Consider the following 15,174-nt stretch of genomic DNA (forward strand, 5'->3'; position numbering starts at 1 on the left):
GCAGCAGCACTGCAATAGCCTGTAAAACCCAGCTAACAGATTTGCTGAACCCGGCCCAACTCTCAACCAAATTAAGTGTTCCAGGCAATTGCTTGCAGGAACCTCGGGGATCCCAGCACTGGATCAAGGAGAGTCATTTGTGGAGAATGCCTGCGCTACCACAGCCAAACAAGATGCTAAGTGGGGCTACAGCAGGCACAAGTTGTGGTAGAACTTCAATTATATTCATCAAAGCACACACAGCAAAAAGAATCCAACACCTCTGCAGCAGTACACATACCAGGTTGTCTGAGCCATGACCAAGAACTCAGGCACTGATACTATTTGTACTCATACTGGTTCTGTCCCCAGCGTGGAAGACAGCAGTCACAGTACAAAGGGTGTGGGGGTAAAGGACAACAAAACACACAGCCCAAAGTAGATGAAGATCTGCATTCTGTTTTCAGGATAGAACAGCACATGCCAAGATACATGCTTGTTGCTCAGCCCAGGGATAGCTATAATGTCATTTTGTTATTTATTTCTGGAAACCTGCTCTGCAGAGCCCTGCTCCACCGTGGTCCCTCTCAGTGTCAGGTCCTAATTCTGAAGTGCAAGATTAAAATCACGTAGCAACAGGGCTAGAAAAGTACCTCAGAATAGAGTGAAACCAACCTATTCACCCCACCTGTACGGTTCTCTGCTTCTCCCCAACTCAGCTGGGCCCCCAGGAGAGGAAAGAAGGGTAGTAGCTGCTACCACTTCACCTGAAATTCTGAACGAGAAAAGTGAAAATCCTCGTTTGTTCTGGTGATCAGAACAGCAGCTTTGGAGGAACAGAAACCTCAAAGTGGCAGGAAAACAATTTACTGTGATCTAGTTAATAGCCAGTACAGGATTCATCTTCATTAGGAAAGCAAAATGATAAATGAGAGCCCACAGTGTCACACTAACTAACCACCAGCAGCTATGTTCTGTAAGGTGATTGCCCAGTGGGACAGGACGCTGTACATCCCAGCATCATGAGAACTGCTGGAATTTCCTGAGGTTACTTCACAAGCCCAGAGATGACAAGCCTCAAGACCACTCCTTGCTTTATCCCATGGGTAGATGGTCCTTACACTCTCCATGAATGACAAATTCAAGCCTTACTGCTCCCAACTTCCACTAATCTGACCAACACTGTCACCAAAGCACTATCATGATTGGAGAGTTCTTGCCTTGAGGGTCTAGTCAAACACAACCACTTAGTATTACAAGGGAACATGCAAATGTTTCTCAGAGGTCATGAAAATGGAGAGAAACTTCCACTGTAGTTACAGAAGCTGCCCTCTGTAAAGCTTTTATACACCTGTGAATGGGAATTGCAAGGAAAAACTACAAGCCCTTCTCCCACATAGGGCCTTACTGCAGCAATGGACCTTTTGACCCAAATAGCAGGACACTTCTTTCCTCCATACAAAGTTCATTCTTCCTGTTAGGGCTGCTCTTGGATGTTTTGCAGAGCATCGCACACCAGTATTTCACAAAACAGCCTGCAAGATCTTTAAATGTCATTTACTAACAGAAGACCACTGAATTAGTTTTATCTGTTCTTATATCCAACCCTCTTAGGATGCCATAAGGGTGAAAGACTGCTCCATCCATTATGCACAACCAATAAAACATTACAAAAATGTGAAAGGGTAATAGATGCAACACAACAGGTTGCTCCCATCCTAATAAGCTGAAATAGGCAAGAGGCAAGCTGAGGGGAAAAGCAGAACACCAGCAACACATGGAAAGGCACCCCTGAGGCTCTGAATATGAGCAGCCTGGGTGAGCAATAGCCTTTTCTAGATTCTACATGTACATGCAAGCAAGTAGAACACACCTCACTCCAGGCCACTTCCTTCATTTGTGCAGGACTCAAAAAATAGCACTGCACTCTCCAAAGACAGAAGAAAGTTTCACATTCCCACTGCTATGGAACAGACAAGCCATCACAGCACCACAGATTCTTCTTATTACCCAGTTCACAGGTGTTTTACTAAGTCACAGACTTCTCTGTAGTCATTCTGCCCAAGAGAATGGAGGCAAGCAAGGCTTCTTGAGTCAGCTGTGGTTTGCTGGAGCTGTTCAAGAGGACACTTTACACGTGCACTTTGTGGTTCTTCTCACTCATGTCCCTAGCTCCTCAGAACAGGAGGTGGTTTGTGAGCAACTTTTTAATAGGACAGCAGCAGAGCAAAAGCAAATAATGCTTGGGTCTACCTTAAAGACAAACCTAATGGTGGAGAAGGGCAAAGCCCCAGCCTGCTCACTCCCTAATTCACTTTGTCAGTTTGCAGCTTTTTTTATGAACGAAGTAATCACTAAAGCAGTTGTAAGAATAAGCCATAACTAAGACGGAGCTTGGCTATTTTCTCCTATAAATGTCCTTAGTACTCCTCCACAGTCACCCATAATGGACTTTCATTAGTAGAGAACATGGAATCTTGCTACAGAAGGCCAATGAGCAACACACTAGATTCCTGCTGTCCTGGTAGCTTTCTCAGCTAAAGTCAAATCAACTTGCCACCTTCACTGAAGCCTACAGCCAAGCGCTTCGCTCCATTCAACCTGGCCTGTACACCCTTTGCTGAGCAGAGGCCTTGACAGAGGGAAAAAGAACAGTCTAATCTTCCTGAGGTGTGAATATTCGATTCCAGTCAGAGAAGAGTTTGTGTTGGGATGGAAGATGTTAATCTTTATGTGACTTGTTATAAGGAATCCAGGAGGGCAGTGTGGTAGGCAGAGTCTGTTCCAGCAGGGTCCTGACTCTGTGCGGGGACATCACGCTGATAGTGCTCAGGAAAATACAGTGTTTTGTGAATCAGATCTTTCACTGCAGAAACGTCATCTTTATCTACAGAAAAGAGAGAAAATTAATTGACAGGGATTCTCAATAGTTAGTAGACCCCCTCCTCAAGTAGTACCTAGAACTCTAGTTCTCAGCATGTCGTCTGCCAGCAGCCTTTCATCTTTTTTTTCCTGTACACCCCTCACCCTTTCTTCACTCACCCACACCTAGCTCCTGCAGAAGACTGGCAAACTCTGGGTCATCCTCCAGGATTTTTAACAGGTTGGTGGACTCCATTCTCTCCAGCTGCACATCCCAGTAGATGTAGATCTTCTGATTGAAGCTGACATAAACCAGGCAGGGGCTGTTGCATCCTCCTTTGCATGCATAGAGGCCTATGAAAAGCAGAAGTATGGAGAATGTGGCTACTGCCCACAATACAGAGAAAGCAAATAGGCAACTTCTCACGATGAGAGAAAAAGATGTCAGCATAAAGCAGTGAGCACCCTGGGGGGAGAAGCAGAGACATGGACTTGGCTATGTTAAGTTATTTTGAGACAATCCGAGTAGGTGTCTCTAAACTATGTTATTAATGCATGGAACCTGGGGATTTGTGAGCTGCTTCTTGCAAGTCTGAGAGAAAGGAATTAGCAAAGTCAAGATTCAGGCTGGTTCCATGGGGTTCCTTATCTTCACCTGAGAACAGCTTAGAAGCCCACAAATTAAAAAGCAGTGGGGAAGAGAACACTGTAGCACTCAAGTAGGACAAGAAAAAAACAACAACCCTAAACCAATCAGAGGCATACCCCTGCTCACCCCTGATTATCCTAGATCCCACCAGATGGAAGACCAGCAGGGCCTCATGCAGTATACACACCCCAGGGAAATTCCTCTGCTGACAGACAAAGGATCCCATGTTCCCCAGAGGACGTCAGTAGCTTTGATGGAGAAATGCTTTGAGGGCTGTCTTTGCCACCAGGATCCTCACCTGCACAGAAGGCACTGACATTCTCATCTGCTTGAAATCTGGCAACAGTTCGATTGTGGTCAATGATGTACGTCTGACCGTCCCATGCACAGGCAATCACCTCCTCGTGCCCATTGCCCTGCAGGAACCGTAAGATCTCTTATCAGCACAAACATCAACAATTCACAGAGACAGTCAGGAAACTTCCCTGCTTGTGCAGAGACAGAACACTACTAACTGAACAAGTTACATCACTTTTAATTTTCTTGGAGACCATCTCCTCTCTATCATAAAGATTATGCATCCTAAGAGCCTGCAGACAAATTGGGGCATTGGCGGTTCGCAAAACCATTTACCTTTGAAATGAGACAGAAGAGCAGCTAGGGGATGGAAAAGTTCATAGCAAGGTGCTGGGTTCACTAGGTCATACAGGCAGCCACAGCTCAGCCTCTTGCAGGGAGACAGACTGACAGGAGTGCAGAATGCACTGGCACAGTCAGAACCACTCTGTGTCATCCTGAGATAATCCCAGCAGCTCTTCAGCTGAGTCACGCTCCCTCTGCCCTTTCTAAATTCACACACACAAAACCATGTTGAGTTTTTGTCTTCACTCCTTCCCTCCCAGACCTATTCACAGAGGTACTCACAGTAACATCCAGCTTTTCCAGAGCAAACAGCTGGTGATCAACCTGCACAGACCAAAGCAGCTTGTCTGCCCCTTCCATGAGTTTCAGTGTCCCTGAACGGGGAAGGAAGAAAAAAAGAAAAAAAAAAAAAAAAGTAGCACAATTTCTGCTAAAATTAGGTCCTGCACACTCTTCCAACACTTGAGGTCTGCGTATGGAGGGGAGGGCATGGTACAGGCTGCGGCTGATAACAGATAGTCTCATTTCTGGGAAGGATGGCAGTCTATTATCTTGTCTGCAGTAACAGAAAACAGAAAGGAAAAATGGAAACAGCAGCCCTGATAACTGGACGCTTTCTAAAACAATAAAATTGTCCAAAACAAGCTCTCCCTGAGTACAATATGCCAACAAGTCTCACATGAGACTACGTGAACTAGAAGCTTCTCAGCATGTCCCACAATTTCAAGAGAGCAGGTAACAGCTGAAAGGTCACTGAGTAATAGTATACACACACCCTCTTAGATGCTAAAACCATGCTGGACACTTAGATTATACAATTTTCCTACTACCCAGAGATTCTGTGATAGTGCCAGAAAGTGTGTTGGAGGGTGGGGGGAAGTGTGTATCTGTGAGACAAAGTCTCATATAAGATAAACACCAATCTATCCTCACAGTGCCCTCCAGTCTCATTAAGGCTCGTGGAAGAACCATGGCCACAAAATAATCAGAAAGTTCCTAGCAGGACAACATATGGCAGGTGGACATCTAGCCTGAGCAGGCCAGGCTGTCTGTCTGGGAAGAGACAAGCACAGCACCTTGACTCCACGCAGTTGGACAGAATCCCTCTGTTCAGTTCATTAGATTAAGTCTGTCCTATCACTGGTGAAGGATCTGGAACACAGATCTTAGGAGGAGTGGCTGAGAGAACTGAGATTGTTTAGTCAGGAGAAGAGGAGGCTCAGAAGAGACCTTTGACAGTTGGACCAGATGATCTCGGAGGTCTCTTCCAACCTTAATGATTCTATGACTATTGTTCTCTACAATTACCTGAAAAGAAGTTGTAGGGAGCTGGGGGTCTCTGGACTGCTGGAGCGGCCTCTTCTTGCAGGTAACTAGAGATAGGACAAGAAGGAATGGCCTCAAGCTGCACCAGGGGAGGTTTAGGTTGGAAATTAAAAGACATTTATTCTCAGAAAGAGCAGTCAGGCATTGGGATGGGTTGCCCAGTGAAGTGGTGGAGTCACCGTCCCTGGGGGTGTTTCAGTAAAGGTTGGGCCTGCTGCTTAGGGACATGGTTTAGTGGGTGACATTGGTGGTAGGGGATGATTGAAGCAGATGATCTTAGAGGTCTTTTCCAACCTTAATGATTCTGTAATCCCTAGTCAGTGACACAGCATGAGAACTTGGCTCAGGTTTGGAGTCGGCCTACATGAGGCCAGCTCTTCTCTACCAACACTTGAGTTCCAGCATCCATTTCCTTTACTGCTTTTGGAAATAACCCAAGTCTCTTCAAGTACAAGGACACATCTCTGCTGTGGTTTAGAGGCTCTTGTTTACATGAATGGCACTGCTGAACTGGCATCACAAACAAATGTTTAAAGTAAGCAGGCAGCTTAAGAGTAAGCAGATATACATGTAAGTTCTAGTCTCACCCTCCACCTCAAGCATGCCTCCACCTTAAAGCATGCCTTTGGGCCAATGACCTAACCTTTTCATTCTCCAGCCTGCTCACAGCAGCAAGACTTTAATAGTTCTATCCCCATAGGACATGGGGCCAAATGAGTAATTAATGTTTGTAAAATGCTTTGGAATCAACAGAGGAAAGCACTGCAATAGGGAAAGAAAGAGGCAGATACTAACAGATTGAAAAAATAAGAAGTTTCCCAGAAAGCGCAAGCCTGTGCAACATGGGACCCAATTCAATAATGAACAGAAAGACATGCTCAACTTGAAGATGTTTCATCACATCCTCAGATACAGGCATGTGATCACACACCTGGTTTAAGTGGGGGGCTTGCTTACAGTGACACTCTTACATTCCTGTCTTTGCTTTCATGCCTAAAGCATGTCAGCTAAAGGAGCTGTGGTAGAGTCTCTTGCCTGCCTCAGGAAGCACTTCTGAAGCTCTGTTCCCTCTCCTTTCAAAACCAAAAGGGCTCAGCACCTGTCTCCTACCTGGAGTTAGTGACAGGCCTTGGCTACCCCACAGGCCCACTTTCCAGGACAGTGGTAGGACTTACCATCCAGAGTACAGAGGGCAAAAAGACCCGAGCCACTATTCTCACTGGAGCAGCCTGCAAATATAAAAGAGAATTAAAGGAGTTGATACCATTTTAAGAGCATTGTCCCCTCCCTCTCTTGAAAAAAGATCCAAAACAATGAGCTGACTCATACTGCCTCCTTTTTTACCCAGCCTGGACATTTTGCATAACAGATATCTGCAGTCTTGCAACCCATCCTGCCTCATGATAGCTTTTATTTGTGGGGCACTACTGTTTCAAAACCCAAGAATCTAAACTCTTTGGTTTGCACTGACATAGGCATATCTGGCTCTGCTGACTGCTTCTTCAAGTCTATCAATGCCATGCATGTACTTCCAGGCCCTTGGCAGTTCTGACTGTACTGAACTGCATCGCATCCTCTCCAGGCTCCAAAACCACACAGAGGCAGGACAATCACTAAAGTACAACGTGGAGAACAGCCTATGTCAATTGAGTGTTACACCTGTACCCTTACTGTTTTCTTCAGGGGCAGGAATGTGGATTTTGGCTGTTCCAGGAAGAAATGCAGAGGGGAAAAAAAAAAAAAAAGAGAAAGATTCTGCTAGGAGGACTACAGATCAGTCACATTAGCACAAAAGCACCTCCTTTGCAACTCCTGAATGAGATTGTGGAGATGATGCTACAAACATTATTGTTTTCACTAGAGCAAAATTGGGCAGAAACCGAGGTCCATTCTCACCAAACACTGGTTAGATGCTACAGAGCCCTTGCTTCATGAGCAGGTTAGACATCTGCTTCCATGCTCACACGCCCAGCCCTGGCTTTACTGGGTTATGCCCCTACAGCTGTGAACCTCCTGCAAACAGTATCCTCTCCAAGACCTGTAACACACGCAGCTGGGTGCAGGACAGCACCAACAGATGTGACTAACTGAACCTGAAGGAAAGACTCCCCTGACCACCAATAATATATTCAATATATTCTCTACCTGTCCACCAGTAAGAAAAGACACGGAAGGTCAGGTTTTGAAATACAACACCCGGTCAGGGAAGATGAGCTGTATTCAACTACAGCTGCATTTTATCCTTGGAGTGACAATGTGGAAGGAAACACTGTCTCCCTAAGATCTAAGATCTTCCTACACAGGAAATCTGGGAAAGTCAGGGGCAAGCCATCAGAGCTGAAAGCAGCTTAGTGCTTTCCTCAGGCAGTTTCCTCAGAATGACACTACTGCAAACTTACCTCTGCCCATGCACAGCTCCATGCTACACCCTACACACTCCCAGAACACAGACTACCCTATTTCTGCAGATGAGCTTAAGGCAGACAGTTGGGATGGTTGGGTGCTCTACTGCCTCTAACTTATATCCATCCAGACAAGCTCTGTTCCAAAAGATCAGCTGTGCCTCCTTTATGAAGTGGTCAGCATTGCACTCTTTAGTTGCTTCACAACTACTGGGCCCAGCACTAAGGGGCTTTTCATAATATTTTCCTCATCCCTAATTCTGCATGCCTTCATTTTTTACAGGCTTCTCTCATTACATGCAAGGCTTTGTATGTGTGAAATAATTGATTTCATGCTCTGTGACTACGGTGCTTGTAACAGTATCTGAGATGCTGAAAAAATGACAAGCTTAGGGACTGGGTAAGAAAGGTACTCTGGGGAGGGGGTGAAAGGAGGGAAGAAGGAGGGTCCTTCTTCCCCAGCTCTAATCACATTGGACAGCCTAAAATCCTCCCCAAACAGCACTGTAGGGGATAATACTTGGACAGAACAAATGCGGCTGAATTCTAGCCAGCTGCAGACAAGGACGGAAAGTGATCTGTGCTTGGAATTTTCTTCTTCCTTGCATTATGCTCCAAGCACGGGGTAAAACCTGCATTCTCCATAGGTATCAAAACAAGGTTCAGTATGTGGGCCAGGCAGAGGCCACGCCACAGAGCAGTTGCACAGGGGAAGTGTTGGCAGAGTGTAAGACATGTCTGGATGTAACAGCAGTGTGTTAGGGCTGAGAGAAGACAGCAGCTGTGGAGACTTTAGGCATGAGAGCTGAACAGAATACATTGAAAGGAGACAGAGGACAGTGATATAAATGAAATATGGAAGCAGCTCTGCAGGGGTTAGGACTGCATAGATAAAGGAAGAGCAGGATCTAGCTGCTGGAGGACAGGTAATTAGGAATCAAGTGCTGTAAAGCACAAAAGCAAGAATTAAAATTAGGCTGTGGAAAGAAAGAAATGCATCTAGGGAGTAGGAAGGGCGTAAGCTGCAGACATGCTAAAGCAAGGATCAAGGACAACTGCAGGGCATAGAAGCCATTCAAGATGAATAAATGAAAGCCAGTGGAAGCTGCAGAGAAACTATTGTGCTGGGTGAAGAGTAAGCTAGGGAAGGACAAAAGCTATAAAAAGCTCAAAAGCAACCATTTGGCTGTCTTTCTTTGGAGGCTGGCCTCCTGTTCTTGCAGCTACCTCTCAAAGTTATTACTTTTCAGCCACAGGCTGATTTCATGATGGACTGACGTATTGAAAAAAATATCACAGACAACTGTTGGGCTAAGATCCCAAGCTTCAAGCCTCTCACCTCGGCCAATGCTACCAATCAGATGAGTAGAAACATTCTTGTTGTGAATTCGGCCAGATGTTTGGTGGAGAATGACATCTCGAACAGGGGCTTCCCTAGGGAAAAAAGCAGCAGGCATCAGGAAAGGTTAGGGAACCGTGCAGGGGGACTGTACCAGAACAATCTCATGAGCAGTGTACTCCAGAGCTATCCAAGTCCAGAGATGGATTGAGTCTGAGCATAGGCTAACTGTTCAATGAAATACTCAGAAATAATCTGCTATCCCAACAGCAAAAAACAACACAGATTGCTCAAAGTGGCAGCCATTTCGGTCATTAGCAGAGCGATTATTTGCTGGGAAAAATCAATTAAAAGAATGCATGCCACCTCAGGAATCAAATAAAGTTGCTAATGCTTAAAAAATAAAACATAATGATTTGATGCATCAGCAAAATGAAAAGAACTCAAAAAAAGCCAATAAAACACCTATTCCAACCAAGGGAAAAAATGTGGTTTTTGTTTGTTTGTTTTTATATCATTACTGTCACACAAGCCTGGCTGCTATTCATTCAGGAAAACTGTCTGTCTGTGGTTGAACAAGTTGGTCACAAGTCATGTATGGACCTGGGTCCTGGCTAGGAGGGTACTCATGTTCCACTAAGGTCCCTGTGACATCAAGGAGACTAGCTCCTATTCAGTTGATTTTCTGGTTCTGCCTTAAAGTTTCAGAAAACAGCACAGGAGCACCTAAATTTCCCACACTGATCCCTCTAGGGCTAAGGAAAATAACCTCACTGCTCATCCTGCCTTTTATGATTGTGATTTACAGCACTGGCTGCCAGGGTCTCCATTAGAAAATCCTACAATCCTACCTTACTTGGAAAAAAAAACACAAACAGTGAACAAACCCTAATTGTAATTCTAGGGATTCAGATTAACTGGCCTTGTCTCAGCCTTTCATTAACCACCCTTCCCACCATTAGACAAGTCCCCAAACTGCCTACTCCTCTTTCTCTGGAAATAAAGGTCACTGTCTTTCCTGATTTAGTCCTCCAGTACAGCCCCACTCAGTAAACTGCTTTTGCTATCTCTCTTTGGCCAACCCAAGGAGAAAAGAGTGGGACTCAAGGAAAACAGCAGTATTCAACTCTGTGATAGAGAGGTGAATTCATGGGCACTCGGGTGCAGGTGGGCTTAAGCCATAAACTCCCAGCAGCACACAGCAAGTCAGCAGGCTTCACCAGGACAGGTAACGCCATCCCCTCTCCGAAGGCTGGTGTGGTGGTGCCCCCTTGTGACAGCCACATACAGCGGAATCTCTTCATCCACCACGTGCAGTCAGGCTGTTCACCTGCTCGAGGCAGAGCTCTCCCTTCCCTCGGCTGCAGGCTGCTGCTCCGAATTCCAGGTGCAGAGCAGAATGGCATAGCCGCAGCCCGGCTGGGACACCATCATCTCCGGTAAGCCATCAGGGCCTGGGTTCACAGAAAGGCTATCCACCTGTGGCGGCACAGGATAAACACGGACACAGTTAGACTGAGAACCATACACACCCCAGAGCTTTCCACTGCGTTTGTGTGGATGTAGCAGATTTTCTGACAGAAGCTGAGCAGGAGCTGAACAAATACAGCTAGAGGCAAAATATCCAAATTAAAGTAAAAGGTATCTTCCCTACCAAAAGCCACTTAAGAACAGCCTAGAGGACAATGCTCTCTGGTTAGGTGAGAGTAGCTGCCCATTTCCCAGACCATCCCATGAGCTTCCCTGCAAGCACAGGACAACCACGGGGCAAATCTCCTTTCAAGCCATCAAGACAACAATCTCCATGTTGATAGGACTGAAATTTTGTGCCTCTTCCCCCGTTTCCTTACCTGACCTTCTAGCAGCCATTTCTTCAGCAGGATCAGCTGCCCAGAGACATGGTCCGAATTCTCCGACAGGTCCTCCCAGCGGAAAGCACGCACCACCCTGTCAGTGTAACCTACCACCAGCTCACACTTCCCATCTCCATCTGCAGGGAGACAAGATAGATAGGCTCTCTCAGGCCTACATAACCACAAAACCCCTAATATTCAGAAACCACTGTGCTGGTTTCCATCAAGTAGCACCCCTGAGGATCCTAATCCCATTAGGAGAACTTGCACTACAGGAAAATTTCTGAAGTTCTCATTCTTCTCCTCAAGGACTTGTCTGTGTTTGTTAAAACATCTGTTTCAGCAACGTAGTCATTTTCCTCCTGTGAGTCCTGTACACTTTCTCTCTCCCCAGCCCCAACTCACACCCACAAATTCCTTCACCCAGCCGCCCTACTCACCAATGTCACTGATCAGCATGACCTTGGTGTTGGCAGGAATATGCTGCTTGAACACTGGCTTCTGCTCTTCTGCCAACTCATGGTGGCCAGAAGCATCTGGGTGTTTTGAAGGTGGAGAAGTCAAGTCAAAAAGATGAAACCAGCCTTCTGCACTCACTGCTACTACAAGATTCTAAGAGAGAAAAAAAAAGTCAATTGATTTTATTTCTCTTTTAGAAACTATAGAAGCTGTCACTCAGCTGGGCAAGGGAAGATATGAGGGTGAATCCATCAAGATCAATGACTGCTACAGGGGAACAGAAGAAGATTTTTGACCAGCATACAAACCACTCAGGTTCTGTAGGGTCCAAACTTCTTGCTCATTCTTCTCAGAAGATTAGGATATCAAGACGATGTGTGTATGCAATCCCCACTCTACGGCTTCCTCAATCCTCACTTTAGCTATGCTCCACTCTGGAGCTACAACATTTTAGGCAGGGTGCCTAAACTAGGAGCTTTGGTAATGGGTTTAACTATCAAAAAAACAGCAAACCAGCAAAAGGAGTTATATAAACCCAGAGAAATTTACTTGGAAGTCTGGACTATTCTGTGGCTCAGTCTTGTTTAGGTGACCTTAAACACACACAGACAAGTAGCAGAAGGGCCATGACCACAGCACGGATCAGTGCAGAGCAGGATAAAAGCCACTGAGGAAAGGGAGCAACCCTCAAACCTCTGAAATCTCATGGCACTCACAAAGGGAGATGTGCTTATCGGTAATATTTTCTGAAGATAGGATGTATTTCTTTGCTCACTTAGACCTGCGTATGGATCACACCGCCCACATGCCCCACAGACACAGCTGGGGACAGTTTGGCTGCTCTCACCTTCCCTTTATTGCATACGTCTCCCACACCAACGCACGTGAGCTGCAAGAGAAAAGAAGGCCTTAAGAGTCCATCCACGAGAGAAGGCAATGCAAGGCAGCACTTTCAGATAAACCCCTGCCCCACCTCCTCCTCTCCTCATAAACAGTCTCTTTAACAGCTTCTTCAAAGACAAGAGAGCATAGCCAAAAACAGAAACACATCTGCCACTCAACAACCCAGAGCACTGGAGCAAAACCCACAGTGCACAGGAACAGGGTCAATGTAGAAGCCCAGTTCCTGTGTTCATTCAGAGCTCGTCATCTCTAACCACAGGGCTAGCTGTAAGCAAACGCCGAGTCTTTCATTACCACATGAAAGGCATCAGATCCAGTTCTTGCTGCTACTCCTCTCTGGTCTTCAAGTTCCCAGGCAGTCAAGGACCCGCACCAAAAGGCCCAATCATTTAAAGTTTTGCCAAAAAACTAACCATTCCTTGGCAGGATCGCACAGTCCACGGTTTGCTGTCATCGTTCTTGTACACATAGAGCTTCCCATTGGTGTCTCCTACCACCAGCTCATTCAGCTGTATGAGAGAACTGGGTTAGTAGGTAGGAATTCACAATTACAGCAAGGCAGCACTCCCAGCGCAGTGAGAATCACAGCAATCATACATTAAAATCACTCAGCAAGAAGAATCGGCAGAGCAAAACAAGAATTAGAGAGAGGCTTGAATCAATACAGAAGGTCTGGGGAAAAAAAATAAAAAATAAAAGCCCTGATTTTACTCTAGCAGGTAAAACAGCAGGAGAGTGGCTCCTTAGAGCAATGCCTTATTATTCACTTCTTCTCCAGGCGTTGTTTCAGAATCCTGTCACTGCCTATTTAATGTTTTGCCTTAAAAACAAACAACCACCACCACTCCAGCTTCCACCCTTTTGAGTTGCGTGCATTTCCACGCTCCCTGCGCCCTCCACCCCACACAACACCCATCCTCACACCCATCCCCGCGACCCCCGGGCAGGGCGACCCCCAGACCCCTCTCCCCGGACCCCCCCGGACCCCCCCGCCCCGCACCGTGTCGTTGTCGGCGTCCCCCAGGCAGATGGCGTGCGGGAAGAGGCTGCCGCCGAAGTCGAGCGCCACGCGTTGCACGTAGCTGACCGAGCGCATCCCGCCGGCCTCGGGGGGCTGCGGGGGGCTCCCGGGGGGCTCCGGGTGGGGGCTCCGAGGGGCTCCGGGGGGCTCCAGCAGCACCAGGCCGCGGCGGAGGGAAGGGGCGGTGTGAGGGAGGGAAGGGGCGGTGCTGGAGGAGGGCTGGCAAACCGAGAGAGACAAGAGGCGGGGGGTTGGCGGAGGCAGTGCTGTAATGGTTTATTTCGTTGGTTTTTTTTTTTTTTTTTTTCTGTAAGAGCATAAGGAATAGTTTGTGCTTGAAGCTTACATGCAGAACTTCGGTTATAAATGCTGGCATGCTGTTTTCTGCCAGCAGCCAGGTGCATTTTTTACAGATAGCATGGAACCTCCTTTCCACTGCCTGAACACAGCATGCTCGCTGGCCTGGTAAATTTACATTCTTCGACACTTCATACGGAATAACAGCGAGGGCCGAACGCTACTTCCACACCTGCTCACATCCAACGCATCCACCATTGTCCATAAAAATTCCTGGATACTTCTACTTAACACAATAACCCTGCTTTCTGCTTTCAAAGACCCCTTGCTTTAAACTGTCACCCACATGAGGTTGTTTATTTTCTTTTAGTTTGTTTGTTGCAAACTGGTGTTCAAGAATTAGAAACTTACTAGGATTTTACCCTATTCTTGCTTTCCCAGCAACAACAGCTTCAGCCACCGCTCCCATTTCTTGTAAAAATTGTAAGCAGATCAAGGCATCCCTGCTGGAGAACAAGGGCTCTTGCTTGACATTCCTGCTCTCCTTTCTTGTAGTCTATTGTTTTGTATTCCTGTCTTAAGAGTAACTCTAAAAAGCACTTCTTTAAGTTGCCTGATTCACAATACAAATTATAGCACTTTATTTTCACTATTAGCATTACCAGCTACAGCTGAAGCTTGAGAGCTTTTCTATTTCCTTGCAAGCGGTATACCTCATAGGAAAGAAATCTCTATGGCTCCTCTATCATCTAAGAGATGAGACAGGAATCTGACTGTTCCAGTTTTGTTACTGTCTTTTCTCAGTAAGATTTTCCCTGTGTTTCGCAGTCTCTCTCACACATTGTATTTGTTGAGATGATTCTACTGAGCTATTCAGACTTGTTTACTACCGTGCAGCCAGAAGGGCATGTCTTTTGCTACTTTTATAGAATGCATGTAAAGCTCCTGTAACATAACAGGAGGTTACTGGCATGGATTTTTACATCTTGATTCAATCTAAAGAAACCCCTGTATTAAATATTCTGTTTTTCCTTTTTCCCGGGTAGTGGCAGGCATTATCAACCCATTAGCTTCTTTTGTAGGACTGGAAATGATAGCCTTTTTCTTAGCTTGATTCCCATCACTGTTTTTGTCTTGAAATCCTCTAACTTCAATGGACAAGATGCTCTTCACATCTTGTTGTTACCCAGTTGTAATGTTCCCTTCAGAGGTAGCTGTATTTTGGTAGAAAGCAAAGCTTTCATGTATGCAGAACTGATGATGCTACAGAGTCAGAACTCATGAAAAGTACCTACATTATCTGGTGATTGTAACTTTCCTAAATAACTAGTCTGTGATAGAAAAGTCAAGGGAAACAGCATTTCCTTAAGTGTGATGACCTACCAAGCACGTATCCTGCTGCTTTCTCCTACCTCTTCCCACCCTGAAGAATCTTAGGGCAT

The 15,174-nt window shown here is 46.0% G+C and overlaps 1 protein-coding gene and 1 long non-coding RNA gene across 2 annotated transcripts; one reads left to right on the forward strand and one right to left on the reverse strand.

The window, feature by feature from the left end:
- Positions 1–202: 202 nt before the first annotated feature.
- LOC137865573 (uncharacterized) lies at positions 203–1,407 on the forward strand. The gene is made up of 2 exons (XR_011101997.1): positions 203–365; positions 820–1,407. It is a non-coding gene; the product is annotated as an uncharacterized lncRNA (long non-coding RNA).
- Positions 1,408–1,530: 123 nt separating this feature from the next.
- ITFG2 (integrin alpha FG-GAP repeat containing 2) lies at positions 1,531–13,645 on the reverse strand. Its single transcript, XM_068700687.1, has 12 exons — positions 13,415–13,645; positions 12,828–12,923; positions 12,359–12,400; positions 11,493–11,664; positions 11,050–11,189; positions 10,530–10,678; positions 9,200–9,294; positions 6,634–6,687; positions 4,415–4,506; positions 3,789–3,906; positions 3,022–3,195; positions 1,531–2,866 (listed from the first exon to the last, which is right to left on the reverse strand). The coding sequence occupies exons 1-12, from the start codon at positions 13,508–13,510 to the stop codon at positions 2,721–2,723; spliced, it is 1,374 nt and encodes a 457-aa protein (XP_068556788.1). The 5' UTR covers positions 13,511–13,645; the 3' UTR covers positions 1,531–2,720.
- Between the last annotated feature and the right edge of the window lie 1,529 nt (positions 13,646–15,174).

The sequence above is a fragment of the Anas acuta genome, chromosome 1 (genome assembly GCF_963932015.1).
Source record: "Anas acuta chromosome 1, bAnaAcu1.1, whole genome shotgun sequence".
Lineage (NCBI taxonomy): Eukaryota > Metazoa > Chordata > Aves > Anseriformes > Anatidae > Anas > Anas acuta.